This window comes from Bubalus bubalis, chromosome 2, assembly GCF_019923935.1.
Source record: "Bubalus bubalis isolate 160015118507 breed Murrah chromosome 2, NDDB_SH_1, whole genome shotgun sequence".
Taxonomy (NCBI): domain Eukaryota; kingdom Metazoa; phylum Chordata; class Mammalia; order Artiodactyla; family Bovidae; genus Bubalus; species Bubalus bubalis.
In genome coordinates this window covers 185,315,686-185,329,670 of record NC_059158.1, presented here as the reverse complement: position 1 = coordinate 185,329,670, position 13,985 = coordinate 185,315,686, and the positions used below count along the sequence as shown (strand labels likewise).

The 13,985-nt window shown below is 60.4% G+C and overlaps 1 protein-coding gene across 3 annotated transcripts in view; it reads right to left on the bottom strand.

The window, feature by feature from the left end:
• Window positions 1–2,704: 2,704 nt before the first annotated feature.
• The window catches only part of CAPZB (capping actin protein of muscle Z-line subunit beta), a 140,520-nt gene continuing 129,239 nt past the window's right edge, over window positions 2,705–13,985 (bottom strand). For 2 of the 3 annotated variants that reach the window (XM_025278837.3, XM_025278836.3), the window contains exons 7-10: window positions 7,835–7,900; window positions 7,398–7,474; window positions 6,019–6,131; window positions 2,705–3,540 (exon numbers count right to left, since the gene is read on the bottom strand). In XM_025278837.3, the coding sequence (XP_025134622.1) occupies window positions 6,029–6,131; window positions 7,398–7,474; window positions 7,835–7,900 (246 nt within the window). In that variant the 3' untranslated portion in view covers window positions 2,705–3,540; window positions 6,019–6,028. The remainder of the gene's footprint in view (window positions 3,541–6,018; window positions 6,132–7,397; window positions 7,475–7,834; window positions 7,901–13,985) is intronic. The other variant, XM_006068102.4, reaches the window with a different exon arrangement.

The window sequence follows — 13,985 nt, the reverse complement described above, 5'->3', positions numbered from 1 at the left end:
ACTGCAGCCTACCAGGCTCCTCCATCCATGGGATTTTCCAGGCAAGAGTGCTGGAGTGGGGTGCCATTGCCTTCTCCACTGACCAGGGATCAAAACTGTATCTCCTGCAGAGGATGTGTGGAGTCCTAAACGCTGGCTCGCCAGGAAGTCCCTGCATTTGAACACTAAATGGGTGAGGTGAATGTGAATTATATCTCAGTAAAGCTATCTGAATAAATATCATGTCAGCTATTTTTAAAACTTGAATGGCAAGTTATGGGTCATGAAAATATATCTTGCAACATTGCTCCTCACACATAGTTACTACAAAATAATCTATGTCCAATATGCATGGGGAATGGGTGGTCAGTCAGGTGTGTGGAGGAGTAAAGGGTTTCATTCATTAGACTTGTCAGAGGTACACACACATCCACGTGTGTGCACACACATACAGGATGTCATTTAGTCATTCACAAGGAAAGTAGAGAATGGTCATGAGTGTGTTCATGAAGTGATATTTTATTATTTGAAGTAATATTTTAAATTACTATTTTAAATAAAATAAGAGTAGGAAATTCAAACAAAAATGTTTAAAATACTGCCCCACACTTAAATATCTTTCAGAAAACTTCTTTAAATAATGAGTTTATATAAAACTATCTGTATTCTGAAATTCCCATCTTTTTAAAAAGCTAATTAGAGTTGAAGTGACAGGAATTATGTCCAAACTTTTTATAAAACAAGAAAAAATTTCAACAATGAATTTTAAAAGAATATCAATAGACCACCTGTTTTGTGAACAGCTGAAAAGCGACTTGCAGAATCAGTAAGAAAGCTCTCACGCAAAATACTTGTTGTGAAGTAGGAGTTTTGTCTGAAGTATCGACTTGACGTGGTGTGATTAAGTATAATCTGGATTTCCTGCTGAAAATTTTACAGGTTTTAGTTACACTGAGAAAAAATGATGGCACATTGTAATTGATAATATTGAACTTCTGTAATTAATATGTAATTTATCATGTTTAATAATACTGTTTGGAGTCAGACATACTGTCTTGTAAGATTTTGCTATAGATACTTAAAGTAACAAGCAACAATCACTGGTCAGGAGAAGACACAGGTCCCCTCTCGGAGGCACCAGCCAGGGGAGCAGGGTGAGCGAGGGGGCCGAGGGGGCCGGCTACCCTGGGGGGGCTGCCTGCCTCTGCCAGTGCTGAGGGTTTGGAGCAAAGGCTGCCCCGACCCCCCGGGGCTGCGGGGAGGGGGTGGCAGCGCAGAGGAGCCCAGAGCAGGTCCACAGGCCTGGGCTACCCTCCAGGCTTTAAGGTCCCCTTGGGCCTGCCCTGCAGCACAGCGGCTGCTTGCTCCAGGATCTGAATGAATGAAGGTTTGAGGACAGAGTCTTGGACTTGGGGGCTCAGAAAGGGTTCCATCCGAGAGGCTGGCCTGTTAAGGTTGCAGCAAGCGGGGAGTGGAAGGGCCGTGCATGAGGAATCCCGGTCACCCACAGGAGCCCTCGTGCTTCTAGAAACGGAGACCGTCACTGGTGCCAGGCGCACCACGGTGACTCCGGCAGGGCTGAGATCAGAAGGTGGGCGAGATCGGAAACCCCGGCCCAGACCAGACTCCTGCTGCCCCTCCCTCACCTCAGCGGCCTCCCATCACCCGTCAAGTGCCAAGCAAGCACCTAGCATGCCCCTGGAGGGGAGCATGCAATGCTGCCCTCGAACCCCAGGAGTCAGCCACCCACAGCAGGGGGACCCAGAGAGCCCTCGACCCCCCACAGCCCGTGTACGGCTCCCCCAGCCTAGCGTCCCTCTGGAGAACGCCGGGGGCCTGCCGGCCGCCACGGTGCCCGCCTCGCGCGAGCACGGTCAGGACTGGCCAGGGGTGGCCCTCAGCCAGGGGCTCACACTGCTCTCCTGCCACTTGCTCCCGGCTGCCCCTCGCCGGGGGCACCTGGTCTCTGAGCCCACGGTTCCTCATCACACCAGCCTGACTCAGCGCCAGAAAAAGCAGCGACGGCCCTTCCAGTGACGGAAAATTCTAGACTAGGACGATCAGGCCTCCCATACATCATGAGTTACAGCCTCTGGCTTTCAAGTGTGACTCCTGACCCCGGGACTGAACACCTACCAAGAGTGAACCGGCTTGTCTGAGCCAGGCGTTCTGCCCCAGGAGCCATGAGGACGTCAGCTTGGCGGCACACCTGGAGGGCTGTCCCTGGCTCTACCCACCTGGCAGAGCTCCCGCCTTCACTTGTCCACCTCCCTCATCTCCACTTGAAGGTCCTTGAAAGGCCCTGCGTGCAAGGGTCTCTGGTTCCCTGCCTCCATCTCAGCGGTGCTTGGTATTCAGAGATGTGCCCCCATCTGGGAACCTTCTCATCAGACCCAGTGGAGAGAAGCCGGGACTGGTCTAGACAGGTCATGCCTGTGCCCAGGTCTGCCGAAGTGAAAGGGGATGTGGCTGGGGAGCCCCACCCCATCACACTCTTCAGGACAGGCGGGGCGGGGTCTGTGCAGAGGCGGGGGTCTGGAGAAGCAGCTGGGGTCCTGCAGGGACCCCCCCCAACCCCACTCATTTGCTGCGTGGGCTCCACACTCCCTATACCCGACACCCCACCGTGTTCCCCCGCCCCTGCTTGGGGTCAACCCTCCAGCGGGGCAGCCAGAGTCACATGTCCTGGGAAAGTGGGGCAGGCGAGAAAGAATACAAGGCTAACTGCGTCCCAGTTTCTTTTTATTTATTTTGTTTTTTTTTTTATCTTTCTTTTTTTTTTTAAGTATGGAAGCTCAAGTATAAGATGTAGATTTTTTTAAGCTTTACAAAAAAACAAAATAAAACAAAAACTCCTTTTGCATTCCATAAAAATTGACAGAAAAGCACCTGGCCAGAAGAGCAGGGCGGTCCGCAGTCCCCGCCCCCCACCGCGAGCCGAGGGCCACCTCTCCTTTCTCCCAGAGCTGTCCCCGTCCCCCGCCCGGCCCCCAACCCCAAGCAACTCCCAAACACACATGGAATCAGATTTCCAGTTTTTCTTCTATCTTTCACACACCACAGTTATTTCATAAAATTTTTTTGTTTTACATTTTTTACACCAATGTAACAAAAAGGTGGGAGGGGAGGGAGGCAGACAGTGTATTTTTATGCCTATAAATGGGTGGTGGGGAGACAGGGGTGGGTGGGTGGGGGGGCGCCAGGGCGGACAGAAAACGCGGTCTCTATGGGAATACCAAGTTGTGATAGCAAAACGTGGTGGGGGAAGGAGGCCTCCGAGACCAGGGGTGTTTACCGGGTTTTTACCAGGTTTATTCTCGGGAGAGATGGCGCTGCGGTGGTGATGCGAGTTGAGTTGAGTTGTTATGTGACCTGTTGGGAAGGAAAGGGACGAGGGAGGGAGCAGGAAACGAGTGTCTAAGAAAGGAGCCTAACAGCGCGCGGCGTCTCCGGTCAGTGGGAAGCAGAGGCTTTTAACACTGCTGCTTTCTCTTCAAAGCCTCCACCAGGTCGTTCTTAAGAGCTTCTTGTTTTGATTTGTCTGCAAAAGTCTGCACAGACCTGTGGGGTGGAGGTGGGGAAGAATCGTCATGAGCGGGCAGAAGAGGAAAGGAAAAGGGGCTGAGAAGGGCCATGCGGTGCGTCCGGGGTGGGGGGGCCGGGCACCTCTCCACCCACGTCGCCTCCAGCAGCGGAGCTGCAAGCCGTGCGGGAAGGTCGGGGGTGCGGAGGGGCCCAGAGCTGGAGGCTGGCCCCTCAGCACCTCGCCGGGCCCTGAAGGGGAGGCCACGGCCCAGCTCGGCCCAGCTCTGCCCCAGGCTGGCTGTGACCGGACTCCAGGCACACGACACAACATCGGCCTGAACCACAAGTGGCTTCCGGGCCAACTCCTGGGTTTGTGGGGAGACGTTCACGTGAGCGCACCGACACACGGGTTACACGAGGCGAGCAAGAGCTGAGCTTTGTGGACGTTGTGTCGTCTGTCATTTATAAGTGATTCCCAAGCACACTTCACTCTCACAAGCATCACAGAGGAGTCTGAGCATTAGTCCCAATTTACAGATGAGGAAACTGAGGCTCTGAGAAATGCAATGACCCGGCAATGACCTTAGTGATCCTGGTCAAGGTTTCCCGATGTACAGGCTAACCAGGGGCTGATTAAACGACGTACAGCCTTTGTGACAGTCTCGAGGCAGCGGAGAGCAAGGGCGGCAGGCTGCCTGGCACAGGAACCTCAAGCCTGACACACGCTGGCCGTGAAGCCGCATGGGAAGGAGAGACCAGACAGTAACCCCTCAGCCAGCGCCAAATGTGGCTTAAGTACAACGAGGTAGGACCAGGAGCATCCACGCGGAATGCTGGCTACCGAGTCCTGGGAACACCATGGGAAGCCCCCTCAAGAAGGTAAAGAGGGTGGCAGAGACAAGACTCTCAGAGAGTCTATGTGCAACTAAAAAGCCTCCCGTGAGAAACGCTGACATTTTGGCTGATGCTGCAGAACACACATTTCTGAGTGCTTGCTCTGTGACAGCTCCCACGGCTCCCCGGCCTGAGTGCGTGCTGGCTCCTCTGGGAGGGGCACGCCAGGCCTGGGCTGTGCCCAGCCCCTCCCCCCCCGCCCCAACAAGGGGAAATGTCCAGAGGGAGAACTGGTAAGAGACAGGTTAGGCTGGAGCAGCTGGAGGCAGGAGGGGAGAGTGCTTGTTCAGGGAAAGGCACTCAGGAAGGTCACGGCCAAGCCACCGGGAACCAGTGTCTGCAGGAGGTGCTGTGTGTCCCGGACAGAAGGTGCCAGGCTGGGCAGCAGGGGATGGGGGCACGGGGGTCCTATGTCCCCACAGGGCCTGGCCAAGGGGAGGGGTCCAGAAGATTCTAGACCCACCCTAGAAGCGGAGGGGCTGGGGGAAACTGTGCTGTATGCAGCGCTTTTAAAGGCAGGGGAATGCCCCAGGCCTGATGCCGGCGCGCACCCAGACCAGACGGCTGCAGCCACAGCAGAGCAGCCCCCCTGGTTGCACAAGGGCCACCCCCCGTGCAAGCCCCCCGAGCCTGTTTTGGGTTGGGGCCCTGTGTCCAGCTCCCAGGCCTGGGAGGAAGCCCCTACTCCCGGGCTCTGCAGCCCTGCCCAGCTTGGTCTCCAGATGCCTGATATGAAGCCCAGTTTCCCGCCTCCTCTCCAGGAGCTGCCCGCTTCTGTACATCTGTATCCATCACATGCTCAAGTCGCGGCTCTTGGCTGTTGTTCACAAGCAAGACCTCCCCCTCTGTTGAGCGTGAGGCCTTTAGGAGGATGGCTGCAGCTCACCAGGGGCGGAGGGAGATGCGGGTCCTGGCGGCTCCAGGGGCACCTGGTCTGGGGGCACCAGGCCTGGCTCAGACTTTACAGCCCCACTCTGGGCTTCCCTGGTGGTTCAGACATTAAAAACCTGCAATGTGGGACAGCTGGGTTTCATCCCTGGGTCGGGAAGACCCCCGGAGGAGGGAATCTTTACCCACTCCAGTATTCTTGCCTGGAGAATTCCATGGACAGAGGAGCCTGACAGGCTACGATCCACGGGGTCGCAGAGTCAGACATGACTGAGCGACCGACAGAGGGCTCTTAAGAGACCCAGCTCTGCGTTCGACTCTTAGACTCAGGGCAGTACACCTCAGATCAGCTGACTCCAGGCAACTGCCCACCGAAAAGGGATCTTTTTGAGCTTCTGGGGTCCTTGGTGGAAAGGTGGCAAAGCTCCGGCTGCACACACAGCAGACGGAGAGGCCGCCTCAGCCTCCGGCCAAGCGGGCAGCCCCTGGGAGCAGCATGGGTGACCGCACCCTGGCCTGCCAGCCTGCCCCACATGCGGCTCTGCCCAGAGTGCCAAGCACACACACTGCACACGTGATCTGGGCCTGTGTTACGCAGGGCGATGTCGGCAGTTACGGGGCGGCTCTTGGCCGAGCGGACACAGGTTAGTGGTGTTTAAGGGGCGGCGGGGTCTCGGCGGGCTGGTGAGTCCTGTTTAGCGGGGCGGCGCTCGGGCCTCTCGCGCGGGGTACCTGGAGCGGCTTAGTTATCGGGCTGGATGTGGATCTGGCGCTGCGACAGCACGTGGGAAAGCTCCCTCTGCAACTGCAGGAACTTGGGGTTGTCAGGGATAACGTCAACAGATCTACAGAGAGCACGCGCAGTGAGGGCCGTGGAGGGGCCCCAGCGTGGAGGCAGCGGGGGCCGTGGGGCTCGGGCGAGGGCGGCTGTAGTTCTCGGGGGCCCACCCACCCCCCGCAGGCTCTCTGCGGCTCCCCCTGGTTTTCCAGCCATCACCTGGGATGGTGCAGGCCGACAGGCGTGTCTGGTGCATCTGATGATGCAGGGGCCCCAGGCTGGGAAGCTCTGAGCAGAGAGGACTCCCCAGGCCCCAGGCTCAACAGCCGAAGGAGAGCAGTGCTGCGTGGGGTAAGCCGGGGAGTAAACCCCAGGGGCTAGACTAGGCTCCCCACAGACGGGGGGTCAGAAAGGCGAGTCCAGAGCGGGCGCCACTCTTCCAGCTGTTTGAAAGACAGACTAAACCGTCTCCTCTGGGCGGACTCAAACCAGGGCCGCCCCAGGCCACTTCCTGCCCCTGCCTGGCCTAGAGGGGTCTGTCCACAGGGGGCCTGCAGGGCCGGGGGCCATGGGCGGAGCGCGAGCCGCTGGACTGGTGGGATGGCGATGAGACTCAGACCCCATCCTCCCTGCCTCGGGCCCCCTGCCCCAGCTCCTGGACAGGCGAGATGCCCCCGAGAGGAGTCCCTGCTCAAAGGCCACGGAGCTCGGGGAGGCAGAGGCTGCCTGAGACCCCAGGCTGGGACTCCAAGGCCAGGGCTCTCTCCCCCGCAGCCTCCACCACCCTCCGTGACCGGGAGGACTTGGGGAGCCCCTGCGCCTCCCTTGGCCTTCGCTGAAGAACCGCGGGAACAAGGCGTGGGGGGACCAGGGGTGGGGCCCTCCGCAGAAAGCAATGGGCCGGGCTCTCTCTGGGGGATGCTCTGCTGCCCAAAACCTGGCCAACTGGGGGCCGCACTCCCCGCTGCATCTTAGGGTCAGACCCGGGGGTCCTCAGGCCCCAGGACCAGCAGGTACACGGAGAAGCTTCAGGCAGGATTCAGCCCACGGGACTGAGCGGTGGCTGCAGGAGGGAGGGCACCACGGCCGTGAAGGCGGACGGTCCCCAGGAGACACAAATGGAGGAGCTCGGCACGCACGTCTACCCTGAGAACAAGTCCTGCGTATGGGGCTTTAGCTCGAAAACCTGCATTAACGACCCTGTCGGGCGGGCACTCCGGCCCTGGTTTGCAGAGGAGACTGAGGCCCCAGGCAGTGGAGCTGCTGAGCGGTGACCTCGGACCCCCAACCCCCATCTTCGGGGTCCCACAGGCTGCGCTCCTGGGTACGTTACCTCAGCCCATTAACGATGTCCTTTGTCTTCCCAAAGTAGATCTCGTTCAGCGTACTTCTGATTTTATTCTCCATGTCCTGGAACGGAGGCGGCCAGTCAGGGGCGCCCTGCAGTCCCCGCGGCGGCCACACGGGGGTGCGCGGGAGCCCCCGGCCAGGGCCTGGCTGCCCTTCGTGCGGGCTGGGGGACAACTCTGCAGAGCACCCCCTTCTTCCGGAGGGTGTGGGGAGGGGCGGTCTGCACCCGCACTCGGTGGAGGGGGTCAGGGCTGAGGGCTTCCCGCGCTGAGTCCTCTGGGGGCCGCAGAGGAGGGGCCTCTGGCTCTGAGCCAGGCTCAGAAGGTGCAGAAAACACCAGGCGGGCCCAGAAACGGGCGCCGCGCCGCTGGAAGCTGGCGGGAAGCCACCCGGGAGGCCCCGGGGGAGGCGGCCGCTCACCTCGACCAGGCGCCCGATGTTGGCTATGTGTGGAGAGCAGTCGCTCACGGTCTCATCCTTCTCCATCTGCAAGGGAACGGGGACACGGCTGAGTCAGAGCGCCGGGTGGGGGCGGCTGCCGGGGTGCACAGAACCTGCTGTCCTAGCTGTGGGAAGCCCGGCACGAGGGTCACAGGCCTGTCTCCAGGGGCATCTCCGGCACGGCAGCACGCGGGAGGGCACTCGTGTGGCTTCGGGCTGTGAAGTCACAGGTGAGCCTCTAAGGCGCCTGCCAGCGGCGGCTGTGCCTGGCAGCTACAGAGGGAGGGGTGGGGGGGGGGGGGCGGGCAACAACCCAGGGGTCAGACAGGAGACCCCAGGCTCAGGTCGAAGGGGTGACTTGCCCAAGGTCAGACAGGGGGGGAAGGCAGAGCCTGGGTCAACGTCGTGCCCACTTCCCAGCCTGTGTTCTGTCTACTCCCGCTGAAGGTGCGGCTCCTCCTGGGGACTGCGTGGCCAGAAAAGGACACGCACCATCCACCCAGGCGGCCTCTTACATGCGACCTACGGCTAGGAAAGCGGTGCACAAGAGCCTGCGCTTAGCCGTCCAGCGGCCGAGCTCGCCTTCCTCGGGCCACACCCGTCGAGGGGGCACAGCTCTGTGCTCTCGCCTTCCTGTGGCTCATCTCAGTCCTCTTCTTCTCCTCAAATAATTCTCTCAAAGGCGCTCCGCTAGTTTTCAAACTGTCCAATGACTGTTTTGAACTCGTGTCTCTTTAGTATTTAATAATGTAGACGGCTCTTCTGCAGGGCCAATGGGGGTTCTGGAGGAGAGGTGCCCAGCGAGTTGGTTCTGGCCCAGGGATGAGCCCTCTGAGGGCCGACAGGAAGGAGGAGAAGGCAATGAGGCCCCTGATGTGCACTCCGAGTCACGACACGACACCACGGCTCTCCCCGCAACTCCTCCCCACGTTTAGGGCTTATTCTCTCTGCGATCACACATCCTTCAGGGCGGATGCGCCTGTGACGGTCACAGGCGCCGAGCGGATCACTGAGCGCACGATGCCGTCCAACCCGACTGGCGCCCGACCGCAGCCGCTGCCGCTGCGGAAACAGACTCTGGAAGCGACCGAGAAACGGACGAGGAGACAGGAGCCGGATCGGGAAGGCGAGAGCACAGGATGAATTCAGATCAGTAGAAGAGCAGAGCGAAGGTGGACGGCTAACTACCTTCAGAGCCGGAAGAACAGGGCAGGGCAGACCTGCGGTGGACGGCGGTCTGTTCAGAGGCTCAAGGCCTCCGTCGCCTCACCTGGTTTTACCTCTCTTACCGATGAATTTTAGGGTGACTTTTAGGCTGGGAAAGGTACAACAGACCCAGATAAGAGGGAGACAGAGCTGGAAGCAGGGGGTGATAGGAGAGAAACAAATCATTTAAAATGATAAGGCTTCAAGGTCAGACAAATCCGACTCCGTGACACAGACCTCCCTGAAAAGCTAGAGCATGCTTCAGAGGTACCAGAACTCTGCAGAGGGCGGAAGCTGACCCCACTTCCGTGACAGAAGGCAGACTGGAGTTGGAAGTTAAACACTGGCCTGACGCTGATCCAGGCCACAACTTTTGACGGGATTGGTAAAAAAAAGCCATCTGCTGGCGCGTTTTCAAATCAGATGCTCCAGGAGCCAGCGCGGGCTGGCTGTGGACACGACCTGCCATGAGTCTCTGGTTTCCGGTGGTGACGGGGATGCTGGGCTGAGGAACACAGGCTCCTCGAGAGCGCGTCCCTGTGGCAGCTTCCCACCTAGGATCCCGCGGCCCTGGCTGGACCACGGCCCGCCAGTTCCCCGGGGCCGCCCACAGGATTCCCTGCCGGGCCCCAGCTCTGTCTGTCTGTGCAGGACCGTGGGGCGACGCCACAGGAGTCAAGGGTGCAGGTGACGGACGGGTCGCTCCCGGAGAGAGGCACGGGTCGGCGGCGGAGCACAGAGCTTCGGGCCTCGGTCTGCCTGCCCCTCCTCAGGACCACCATGCACCCGAGGAAACAGGCAGGCAGACGTCACAGAGCCTGTCCAGACAACAGCCCTGCTGGACTTGTGCTCCAGCGTGACTGCGTGCACCCGGGCAAACGCAGACCACATACTTTGGCTCAGACGTTAATCTCACCAACAACAACGTGGGGAACAGGTCCAGCAGAGAGACTTGTGGGTTTTGGGTGATTTCACTTGACAGGAATGCGAGGTGCCTGCTAGGACAGTGTTTGTGTGCCTTTCAGGATCAAAATGAAGCTGCTCCTGGTGTCCAGGTCAGGGGCCGCATGCCCAGCCCCTTCCCTGATGGAGCTGCAGGGCCCCCTCTCGGCCCGGCCCCATCGGCATGGCTGGGTTCAGTCTGGGTTTCAGAGAGCCATGGACATGCTCTTCTGCGTCAAAGGTCTGCATGCCCCGAGCCCAAGAAATGGGAAAGCACGTGGGCGTTTCAGGCCAGAAGGAGGACACGGGAGGTCATGGCCACGCTCTGAAACCTGCTGCCTGGCGGGGCAGTCCAGCGATGCCCGTCACTGCCGAGGGCGGCGGAGCTGTCTCAGCGCCCGCTCACACAGCCAGGAGCCCCGGGTCCCCAGAGGGGTCCCCGGAGGAACGGGCGGCCCTGTGTCATGACGCTACAAGCCAGGGAAGCGGGGGAACCAGAGTGCAGTGAAGGTCTGGAACCCAAGTCCTCGCCTTCCAAAGCCAGGACACCAAGTCTCTGAAAGGGAAGACGCCTGGCTCTGGGCAGACTGCTCTGCGGAGGGCTGGCCGAGCCGGAAAGGGGGCAAGATGCCAGCAGGACCGGCTGCTCCGCCCCGACCCTGGGCCCTGAGCCCCCCAGGCACTCTAGCCAAGGGTCCCGGGGAGACTCGATCTTCGGACATTCCAGGGGTCCCCACAAAACAGGGGGTGTGCATGCTTGTGAACTTCACCATTTCAGCATGAGAAGCGCCCCCACCGGGCAGAGCTGCAGCATCTGTGAGATGCGCTCGGCCCTGACGGCTGGAGCGCACGCCTGCTGAACAGGGGCTGGCAACTCCACCTGCCACAGAGAAGGACGGAGGCTGCCCACCCAATCCTGAAAGGTAATCTGGACACCAACATGCTGGCACCAGGGTTCTCTCCTCCCCCGGAGAGGAGGCTCCTGTGCCTGGCCTGATGGCCGCTCAGGGCTGCTCTTTCTGGGCAAGGAGAGGCCTGCGGCTCTGACCCAAGTGAATTACGTCCTCCCACAAATCAGCTTCCCCTCTTCCCCAGCTCCACATGGACGGTGGATCCCTGGCACACCCAGGGAAGCACAGAGGCGGTGAGCTCAACCCGAATCCCACCTTAAATGAGCACCAATCACCCAAAGCTGAGGCCAGGACCTCTAGAGGCAAAGGGCTCAGGGCCATGGAGTCAGCGAAGCCCCATCGGGTGTCGGACAGCTTGGGCATCATCTCTGCTTCAGAATCAGAGCTGTCTTCCAACAAAGGGAGAGGCTGGCACTGCCAGGCTCTCAGAGGTCAGAGAGGCCTGGGCAGGGGCGTGAGCCTTCTTTGGGAGCAGACTGACTCCCCGGGAGGACCCAAGGGGCTGTGAAGTTCGAGGCCAGAAATCTGACCCCAAGGCAAAGGCCCAGCAGGGCCCCGGGGGAGGGAAGGAAGCGGGTGGACTGGAAGGGGGGCAGTGGCCTGGCACACGGATGTGTTTCCACGGCCCCCCTGCCGACTCCCTCCACACCTGGTCAGGGTCAGCTCGCTGGCAGTGCTGACCCACCAAAAACAGAGCCATTTTTGCAACGCGGATATTATTACATCTCATAAAAGCAGCTGCCAGAGGAAAACATTTTTATGGGCTGTGGTCACACAGATGTTCCACAAGGTGGTTCCAGCCGAGTCTGAAGTCAGAGCCCAGCCTGCCCACCCCCACCCGGCACCCCGGGGGATGCGGAGGACGTGGGCCTGTTTAGAAAGCAGACTGCTTTCCTCAAAAGGGAAAACGTGAGCAGAGGGCCGGGCGGCGCTTCTCCGGGGCCCTGCGGGAAGCCAGCCTGGCAGGCGGCCCCCACTCTGCAGCCCCAGGGCCAGGCCTCGGCCCAGAAAGGCCTCCATCTCCTTGCTGCTGCCGTGCTCGGGATGAGCCAACACCCGCCCCGGGCCCAGAGTGGCGCCGGGCTTCACGGCTGCACTGTTCCTGGGACTTGCCTCGGGCCGGCTCCAGATCAGCGTGGGGCTGGAGACCAGGGCCTGGCGCTCTGGCAAGCCGGAAGATAGTGGTTGGACAGCCTCTCAGCGGAGCTTCTGTCTGCCCAATTCAGGAAAAATTTAACAGAGCCTAGCTTGCATGGTACATGGTACCAGCAGCAACAGCTACTATTTTATTTATCGGGCAGAACCCGTGCCTCAAGGTAGCTTTTATTTCTGCTCCAACAGTCTTTCCAAAGGGGTGTTATGGGCTCGCTGGTGAAAATGCTGAACTTCAGAGAAGGGAAGTTGTTTGTCCAGGTCACACAGCTGGAAGGAGACTGGGCTGGGACTGGAACGATGGCCTGGATGATTCCAAAGCCTGTTTTCTTCCCGGAGACTTCTCTGTTTGCTCAATCTCATCCACGCTCCTTACCGGAAAAATCAAGGCCAGACCACAGTGCAGGGCTCAGACATTCCAAGCGGCTCCGTCCCTGCCCTCCCTTGGATCTCCACTCCGCTCCTGCCCGACCTTCCTGGTGGGGCACGGCACAGGGCGGCAGCCTTGACCTGGCTCGCCCCCTGGACCAAGCCGGGGCCATTCCACCCCAGGTCACCAGACGTGTTCGGGGGCGCCCCCAGAACCCACAGCGTGAAGCCTCTCCACCCCAAACCCAGGAGCCTCAGAGAACAGGGAGCAGCTGCAGCTGGGCCACCCCAGGAGAATGCCCTCCCTGAACCACCCCCAGCCTGGCGCGGACCCGGCCTCTGCCCGGCTCGAGTACAGTGCCTAGCCTGACTGCCCAGGAAGGGTCAAAGTGGGTTTCCCGGCCTCGACCCGCAGGCAGGGGCGCCCGCTGGAGCCTCACTGCATGCAGACTCACTGCGGGGGCAAGGGACTGCCTCACCTCCCCTCCCCACGAGACATTCCACCTTTGTTGTTAAATACTTAGAATCTGGGGGAAAAAAAAAAATCAAACGCACATCTGCAGGGCCCGGCCTGTGGGTTTCCTTCCAGAGACCCGGGGTCCCGCCTTTCCCCACGTCCCTCTGACGCAGCAGCGACCTCGCGGCGCGGCGTCCTCGCGGGTGTGCTGGTGCTCGGCCGGCGGCCTTCCCGTGGGGGCCCGGGGGCCAGCGTCCGCCCTCGCCCCCACAAGGTCGGGCTGTGAGAGCCCCTGTGAGGACCACCCCCCACTTGCCTCCCACGGCCCCAGGGCTGCAGGGACTTGCCAAAACACGGTGTCCACTCTGTCTTCCACGGATGTACGTCCCTGAGGGGCACCCTGAGGGGCCACGCAGGCAGGACTGCAGGCGGCGGGGAAGGCGCCGTCGTCCGAGCCTCCCCACCGCTGGTGGGCCAGCCACGCTGGCACGCTCACCGAGAGGCAAAGATGGTCAGTGCAAGCTCCTACTGTCCACACCGAGCAAGGAGGGCACGGAGGCAAAGCCCGAGGAGCCAGGGAAAGGGGCCCTTGGGGACGGGGCGGGGGCGGCAAATGCCGCCAAGCCCGAGCCGGGGCCAGGCACCAGGGACTTTAGACTCTGACCTCCCAGCACAGGGACCCGGGCTCGATCCCCAGTCAGGGAACTAGATCCCATATGCCACAGCTACAGATTGCACACCCACTACTAAGACCTGGCCCGGCCATCAGTCAATCAAGACAGGCGAGGGAAGCGGGAATGTGGGGGGGCCTGGGGTCACCCCAGGAAGGGCGGCCCAGGCCGCTGTGGCTGTGGCGTGGCCAGGGTGGCGGGGCCCTCCCTCCGCACACCCAGGGTCAGCAGCTGCGGCCTCATGGAGGTACTCAAGCCAGGGAAGAGCCTCCGAGCCCAGGGCACACACCTTGGGCGTCACCCCAAGATTCTCTAACCCACCCCTCCTCTCCTCCTGCCTCTGCCCTTCCTCGTATTTCCTGCCTGAGGGCCCTTCACTGACCGCTGGCCACAGGCCAGATGCCCAGCCCCTGGGGCTGCCC